The sequence below is a fragment of the Acipenser ruthenus genome, chromosome 35 (genome assembly GCF_902713425.1).
Source record: "Acipenser ruthenus chromosome 35, fAciRut3.2 maternal haplotype, whole genome shotgun sequence".
Lineage (NCBI taxonomy): Eukaryota > Metazoa > Chordata > Actinopteri > Acipenseriformes > Acipenseridae > Acipenser > Acipenser ruthenus.
In genome coordinates, this window is record NC_081223.1 from 1,556,352 (window position 1) to 1,565,073 (window position 8,722).

General features: G+C 38.0%; 1 protein-coding gene across 1 annotated transcript; it reads right to left on the reverse strand.

Moving 5' to 3' along the window:
• Positions 1–817: 817 nt before the first annotated feature.
• LOC131705185 (E3 ubiquitin-protein ligase TRIM35-like) lies at positions 818–8,356 on the reverse strand. Its single transcript, XM_059007436.1, has 6 exons — positions 7,500–8,356; positions 7,046–7,141; positions 6,722–6,952; positions 5,559–5,581; positions 5,354–5,472; positions 818–2,728 (listed from the first exon to the last, which is right to left on the reverse strand). Exons 1-6 carry the CDS (start codon positions 7,902–7,904, stop codon positions 2,172–2,174), a joined length of 1,431 nt encoding a protein of 476 aa, XP_058863419.1. The 5' UTR covers positions 7,905–8,356; the 3' UTR covers positions 818–2,171.
• Between the last annotated feature and the right edge of the window lie 366 nt (positions 8,357–8,722).

Sequence of the window (8,722 nt, forward strand, 5' to 3'; positions counted from 1 at the left end):
TCCCCCCTCAATCCTCAGTACTAGCTCTCCCCCCCTCAATCCTCAGTACTAGCTCTCCCCCCTCAATCCTCAGTACTAGCTCTCCCCTCCCCTCAATCCTCAGTACTAGCTCTCCCCTCCCCTCAATCCTCAGTACTAGCTCTCCCCTCCCCTCAATCCTCAGTACTAGCTCTCCCCTACCCTCAATCCTTGGCACTTCCATTTTTTAAACAAAACATCCCCCTCTCCTCAGGCTTTATGCCTAATTACAATCTTAAAGGGACATGCACCACTAAAGACTCTAGCCTGCATTAAAGTATGTTCATTACAGATTGAAAACAAACATGGTTTAAACTTTATCACAGGATATAAGAACATAATGAAATATTTACCTGGCCAGGCATAATATCAGTTTAAATTAAACACTGGCAAGTGATGCAATTCTAGCACCACACATTGTTTTGTGATGCCACTTCATTACCATCCTTTAACCATGGCTCCATGAAAGAGCGAACTCGCCCCCACCAGATAATAGGGTTGACAATTGCAGAATCGGGAATGAGAGTGTTGTGGTTGGACAAAGAGGTACTAGAATTGATTACAATCGAGGCAAATTACATTATTCAGAGTGTAAATGAGCCCTCCTTCGCAAAAAAATAAAAATATATTAGCCCCCCTCCCCCCTCACCTTGATTGTGTTTTGCATAAGCTGCTTTATATGTCCTTCTTCATTTGTTCAAAGGTTTTACTTAAATGTGAAACAATGTTTTAGAATGTTGTACTGATTTTTCTGCTTCCAACAATTTGACATTTTAACAAGGAACACTTGATACAGCACCAAACCTTACATTCTTTTAATTTCATTTTGGCACAAATTCCAGGGACTCTCGCAGACACGGCTAAAGTATTTTCATAAGTTTTGATGTGTAACGCAACTATAGGGTCTGCAAACTGAAAATGAATAGATTACATAATGACTTAACTTTCAAGTCTGCCGGGGTCCATGTAGAACTGCAGTTATCTGTGATCAAATGCAATGCATACAGAAAGAACTGGCACCATTGACCATAAGCACATTTTTACATGATTTCTACCCAAATATTTATTCTTTCTTTATTATGTTATAAATTCTACTCAATTTTTAAAAATCATTCACCTGAATTAAAAAAAACACCCAAAAATCAGAATTCCTAGTAATAACCCATCATTCTGATTTATCAGTAAACACTACCCCCTTGTGGACATATATAGACATGAAAATTCAAATAAATGTGTACTCATGTCAGCTTCATTTTTAAATACAAAATTACTTGTTTAATTTTTAAGTGTTTTGTTTTTCTAGTTGATTCTATATTCTCAAACAAAAATATTATTGGGTAAGAGATAGATGTGTCTGTATCAAAGAGGTAATACAAGACAATAGAAACTTCTGTCTCTAATTTCAGACAGTAAAACACAGGTTTTCCATACATAGATTGATTTTATGTTTTCTAGTCATAGTTTGAAAAATTGACATGAACATCTGCACAGGTTTAGTAATCACTTTTCAAAATGTATCAATGTAGTAATAAGTAAACAAAATATATTATTTAACAATTGGTAATATATTAAGTGCTGTTTTCTTTAACATTCACTTAAACCAAATCGAAACCCATTTCACTCATGTGATGAACTTGTTTAACCTGGAAATGATAAACACAATGCTGTTTAAAAAAATCCAACAAAACATTAAACTAATTTTTGTTTACATGTTAGTAAGCTAGTTATGAATGGTACTAATGCCCTTTGTTAGTGTGTTGTAAATGAACTCCATACACACCTGCAGAATATTTACCAAATAATTTAAATGATAATTTTCTTCACTCCATTGAGTTTAAAAGTTTAGATTAAAATAATCTTAATTTCTCTCACAATCCCCTGATATATAACAGCAATGACCCCCCCCATATCCATACCCATATACACAAACCCCCAGCACCTTTAGTAAACTACAAAACAACTGAAACTCTTGACCTGGAACTGCCACACCTCACCCCCCCCCCCATCAGTGTGCAGCGGCCAGCAGGGGCACAGCTTCATTATTATTATTATTTATATTATTATTATTCATAATATTATTATTATTATTATTATTATTATTATTATTATTATTATTATTAGGCATCCCTTTTGTTTATACTGAACACAGTGGGCTAGTCTACTTTTATAACTGCCTTCACAGGGCAGATTCTGAGGGGGACAGAGGTAGGAAAGCCAGGACAGAACAATGGAAATATTCTCCCTGTAAATCTCTGTTTAAAAGTGTAGATGGGTGTCATATCACTGGCATCAAAGAATGCCACCTCCCCCCCGTCACAGTCAAGCTGAACTCTGATCTTCTGGGGTTTCTTCTCCAGAGTGAGTCGTGTCCATGGTGAGGTCCTTGCCCAGTACTGATCCCCCTTCAGCAGGGTTATAACCCAGTATCCTGCTCCTAGGTTTGCAGTGAAATGCCCTTTCCTCTGGCTGGACTCTTCCATCACACCCAGAAAGCAGTCCATTTTGTTTCCAACATCGATTTCCCAGTAGTGTTTCCCTGAAGTGAATCCCTCAGAACCCAGCACACAAGGAAGCTCATTGAACCGCTCTGTGTTGTCAGGAAGCTGCTGCCACTCATCACATTTTCTCTGAAAGCTGTCTCGCACACCTGTTAGATCCTCAGACACAATCAATGTAGGGTGTGCTGTATTGGGATCCAGAGTCACTGGAGCTGAGAGAGGAAATAAGAGATTTGAATACATTAGGAGGCAGGAGTATGTATGTAGGTGTATTCCACTTAGCATTATAATACAACAGATATTATTCAACATCAATTATACCCTGTTAGCCAATTAGCCTGTTAAATCAGATTAATTCACAGTGTGTAAAAACCATGCCCTGATTGGCTGAGAGGAGGAACAGTATATTAATACTGAACTAATGGATTATTTGAGTAGAACTCTGTATCCTGTAGGTTTATTCCTGAAACTGTGAACTTAACGCAGGAGTTGGGCTGAGAATTTGCAATGTAAATAATTCACATGGAAACACATTAAGCTGTAAAGCACGATGTATCAGTCGTTCTTCGTACCAAACATGGATATGTAAATATCCCCTCCTGTATATTAATATTAATCAGGTCATTTGCATTGGTGTGTGCCGTTTCTCTTCTTAAAACAAAAATGCATGGAAACACATTTCCTAAAACGTATGAAAAAAGCAGTGTTTGTCCATGTAAACCCCAACAATGTCTTAAAGGAAAAGACAACCCTTCATACATACAGTATTGACCTCTATTGATAGATTACACTTTAAATAAGTTATTAAAATTAAATTAAGATATTGTTGGGCTCATGGAGACTGACGTATTTGCATTCTGTTGAAGTCAGTGGACCATTGCATGTCAGAGCAAATCTAAACAAAACAAACACACAGATTTGTCACAGACTTTAAACGGGGCTTAGCACCCCCAAACCTATTGCTAATTTCTAAACTTTTCTTTAGTCTTGGCACAAACAATTAGCTGTATTTCAGTTTCAGTACCATTTTTCACAGAATATTACTGACAGTATAAGCAACCAGTATTTTTCTTTTAATGCACAGATACTTGAGGTGTGTCATGATGTGAAAATAGTTCTTTTGTTTTGTGGCATCATTACTAAATTGGACTACACGTGTTGGATTTTTGGATTATAAATAACTGTGTCAGAGCTCTATTGGATCTAAAAATTGTAGTGCTGGGAAGAATATCCGAACAAATATTTTTTTAGATGTATTCGGACATAAAAATATGATGTTTGTATTCATCAGAAATTACAGAAATCAAAAATGCATTTTTTTTTGTAACAATATCCGAAGTGGCAGTGTAACTGCAACATTAGTGTCGGCTAGAAATGACATCATTCAAAACAGACGGAAATGAGCATCACATGTTTTCTAAAAAAAACAAAAAAAAAAACAACTAAGTCTTTTTTTCCAACATCTTTCCTGTTATCTATGGACTATAAAGTGAACAACTTAACAGTGAGTTTAATTCTACAAAGCCGTTTGTTAAACACTTGTTGCGAGATTAGTACATTTATATATTGGTTGTCCGCTTAGTCTTATCAGTTACACAAGGCCTGAAGCACTGCAGTAATGCTAAAAACACGCTAAGTGTAGAGTCCAATGCAAGTGCAGAGTCCAATGCAAGTGCAGAGTCCAAGGCAAGTGCAGAGTCCAAGGCAAGTGCAGAGTCCAAGGCAAGTGCAGAGTCCAAGGCAAGTGCAGAGTCCAAGGCAAGTGCAGAGTCCAAGGCAAGTGCAGAGTCTGTGGCAGTGTTCTTCACTAATTTTCAGAGGGGGGCCACTGTCACCGATAAGACATCAGTGTGAGAGCCACCACACCGCTTTTTTCACATTTGTGTATTGTCGGGAGCCGCACGTCAGGGGCCTGCACTGAAGTCCACCAGTGGCCCGCGGGCCTTGCAATGAAGAACACTGGTCTATGGCAAGTGTAGAGTCCAATGCAAGTGTTGAGTCTATGGCAAGTGTAGAGTCTACGGCAAGTGCGTTTTTTTTTCTCTCAGAAATGTTTGTTTAGCTACTGTTTGTTAACCAACGAATATTCAAATGAATATTTAAATCTTGGCCAGATACCTAAACATGAAAATGCCATGTTCATCCCAGCACTAAAAAATTGCACCACTGACTAATGGTAAGTTTTTTTTTTTTAAAGTGCATTTTTTCCTTGTCATTGCAAAGGTTTTCTTATCTGTTGAAGGAAATGGTTCTTATAGTAATGGTAATTCTAACATAAATGGACTTAAACAGACATAACCAGAGATAGCGGCAAGTGGTCAAAAATAATATGCAGCAAACAAGAAGCCCTGTTGTTGGTGATGTTTACTATCAGTTGGTCTAATGTGGGGCTCAGTGCCAATACAGTGAATATTGTAAAGTGCACTGCGCGTTTAAGTTGAAGCATATCTAAAGTATGATGTCACAGAGAGCTGCAAAGTTTGAATAAAAACATTTCTGACTGGTTGAAAATAAAAGATGGTCACACCAACGAAAAACAGCAGATGACATCTTAAAGTTATAACATTTATAAATCTTTAATTTTTCAACTTTTATTAAATAAAAGGTTGTATTTAGTTTTCAGTTATAGTGTGTTTTAAGATAAGACCTTGCAAGGGTTGTTGAGCTTAAAGATGATCTCTTCGATGGATATAACTGTACTGCTACAGGTACATTTCATTGTGCATTATTATTAATTGTAGATAACTGTATCTTGCTAATACACACATTGTCAATTGTGCTTCTATGTATGCCCTCTCCTTCCTCCCCTCCTTTGTGATGCTGCCCACAGTACTCACTGTATTGAACAATCCCAAGCATGTTCTCCCACACTTTGTACTTGAGAGAGCCCAGGTGCTCGGCTACATCTATCAGCGCACCTGAAACACACTGTGGATCCTGCAGTGTGCACTCGGCTCTGCAATCATATTCAGGAGTTAGTGCTGCTCTGTGTTTGCATTCAATACAATACGAAACAGGAACACAGGCCAGATGCTTACATACCTGCTCTTTGTGCTTTTGTAGGTCTGAAATAAAGCAGAAAAAGAACTGGACTGAATACATTTCAAACCAAAACTCTCAGGAGATCTTTAGAGGAGCTGTTGTGCCTGTGTTGAACATTTTCAACTGCAGTTCCCTTCTGGTCCACTAGGAGGTGCTGTCCCACTCTGACACCAAGTTGTGGTAGAAAGGGTCCAGAACCACTTTCATTAGGCAATTAGGCAAACGGTTAGTTTAATTGAGTATTAAATAAAGAAATTGAGTTGAACAAAGTAACAGCAGACACAGGGGAGTCCCCAGGACCAGGACTGAGGTCCACTCTTCTAAGGCAGTGGTTTTCAACCTATATAACCCAAAGACCCACCAGCAAACATAAAAATGAAATGTGTCCCACTTTAACTTTGACTAATGAGAAAATGTTACTTTAGAAGTCTGTTTTCTTTTGAATGTGACCTGAAGACTGTGCAGCAGACTGATTGGAACATGAATTACAGTGCTTTGGCTCAGGGCAACAAGGATTATTGCACAAGTCTGGGGTTGCCAAGAAATGTTAGAATTATATGGTAATAATAATTGTTAAATATAATCTTCTTAACAGCCAAATTGTGGTGACCCACCTGAGCATGCCTCACCACCCACAGGTTCAAAATCACTGTTCTGAGGCATATAGGCTGTTTCAGAGGACCTTTGAATCCTCAGCAACCCGCTGATCTGCCTAGTGGTGATGAACTCACCTTCTGTACCAGTTCAGCAGTGTGTGCTGGAGAGCCTGGTCAGAACATGGGTGAGGTAAGAGTAAAGTGGCAGTTTTACCTGACAATTTCCCATCTTTTTCAACTTTGTCTGCTCTTCCTGTCACTTAAAATGTTGTTTTTTGTTTTTAATAATACTTTTCATTGTACTTGAGCTGAAAACTGAATTTGGTGTTACTGTAACTTCAATAAAAACTAACAAAATGCCCTTGGCTTAGACTCCTGATAATTAGAAATACCGATCAGATACAATGTTTTATTATCCCTCGAAGTTCATATTAATCAGAGTTGACTATATATTCCACAATAAGGAATGTAATAAAACTACTTTAAATGATCACTTACGAACATTAGATACAACCTCGTCATAAAAGTTTGAAAAATTGAAAGCAAATTAAGTTACGTGATCAATACCTGCAGGAATAAGATGTCTTCAGCTTCCAGCTCCTGTTCTATCACTCTGATTGTGTCTGAAAGGGATGAGATTTCTCTTGTAAGTTTTTCAATCTTCTCTTTCATGATTCTTCCCTTTTGTTCCTCTTCCCCCCTCAGTGCAGCTATCCTGGACTTTTCTTCATCTCGTAGAAACTGGTGAAGTTTCTCAAACTCCTCCTTTATCTGCCTCTCTGTTTGCTGGGCTTGTTTCTAGAACGGGACAAAGAAAAACACTTTAGAATTGGACTGGGTGTCCAGTGAAAATGGATGTTTTGTATTTTTTAAATCAGTAATCTAGTTTACCTTGATGTGCTCTGCTGTTTTATCACATTCTTCATTAACTTTATTAACATGTTCAAGCTTGTCCTGCAAGGGCCTCAGTGCAGTCTTGAGTTTTCCCTGAAATGAAATGAGGAAGAAGAATGTAGTGTCTGAGAATTATATTGTGTGTCTGAATTATACTGTGTATCTGTGAGATGCTTTTGTAAATAGTTTGCACTAAATAATATTTAAACCTGATGAACTTGATATAAACTAGTGGTCTGTATTGAATAATTGATATAGTACTTACAGGTAATATTTCAACACACATGTGAATAAACAAAAAAAAGATTAACAATACTTAACTGTAGGACCCTCTGTTTTCACAACTTTTTAACTTATATTAATGTTCCACTGTAAACCACACTCACTGTCCCCCAGTTCAATCAACCACAAGGCTTAGCTGGTGTTTAAAGATAAAAATAGTGACTTTTACCTTATAATCCTGAGCAATTTCCTGGACTGGACGGAGCTTGTGATTCTCATGTTTCTCTGAAGTTTGACAAATAAGACAGACGGGCTCTTCATCATCCACACAGAACAGCTTCAGTTTTTCATCATGTAGACTGCAGAGTATTCCAGGAGGAGCTGCAGGTTTGTGACTGTGTTCTTTTAGGAAGGACTCCACAATATTCCTGAGCCTGAAATCCACAGCAAGCCACTCAATTGAAGATCTTCTCCTGCACACGGGACACTCCCGAGCTCCATTCTCTTTCCAGCACTGATTCAGACATGCTTTACAGAAACTGTGGTTACAATGAAGAGTTACAGGATCCTTGAAAATCTCACAGCACACAGCACAGGAGAGCTCTTCTTCCAGACGAGGAGTGTTTGCTGCCATTTCTTTACAAAGTCACACCCTGTTTTGCTATCTCTAATGCGAAGGATAAATATTACTCAACATTTAAGACACTTTCACTTCCACTTTTGAGTTTCACTCAGATGTATTTCACACCAGAGAATTCATCAGAACATTCTGTGTCAACTGAAAACATGTCGTAACACACTTGTTTTTGTTATTTTATTCTGATAAAATAGTTTACTGTTTATTTTTTTTTCAAAACAGCCTGAATGTTACTGCCGCGTCTGATTGAGCCACCCCTACTGGATTATGGGATTGGTTTGAAATCCAGGAGATTACCAACAGTACTGGGGCAGCAGGTGTAACGTCTCACGGTCTTCAACCCGGTTGTCTGTCCCCATTCACTGGTCTTCTTTCACACAGCAGACAGTCTCAGCAATCCCCTGCGGCAATAAATCACAGACGCCAGGTTTGTTTGTGATCTGACCGGTGGAAACATATAAAAGTGACTGGACATGAAGGCACACACAACTACAGGGGTGGGAGAGTGAACTAAAATAAAATCACTAAACAATAATATGCCACTACACGATTCAAAACCCCACTTATTTACACCAATACATTTTATAAGCTCTGTTTCATTAGTGAGACACCTAAAAACAGTTAACATATTATTTTCATCCATTACTTTGTTCATAAACTAACCCCTTTTTCTTAGATGATAGGTTGGTACATTCCAGTCAGTTGCATATGTAATACACATATTCCACCAGCAGGTGTCTCTAAACCCAAAGTCTGTTGGAAAGCTACTGATTTGCAGCAGAATTTAACAACATACAATATACTTTAATACAGAT

Bases quoted from the DNA above. Each gene is read 5' to 3' on its own strand.
- LOC131705185 (XM_059007436.1), bottom strand. From the start codon at position 7,904: ATGGCAGCAAACACTCCTCGTCTGGAAGAAGAGCTCTCCTGTGCTGTG. The intron at 7,142-7,499 runs GTAAAAGTCACT...ATTTCATTTCAG, and splicing joins AAATTGCTCAGGATTATAAG to GGAAAACTCAAGACTGCACT. The intron at 5,473-5,558 runs GTATGTAAGCAT...ATATGATTGCAG, and splicing joins TACAAAAGCACAAAGAGCAG to AGCCGAGTGCACACTGCAGG.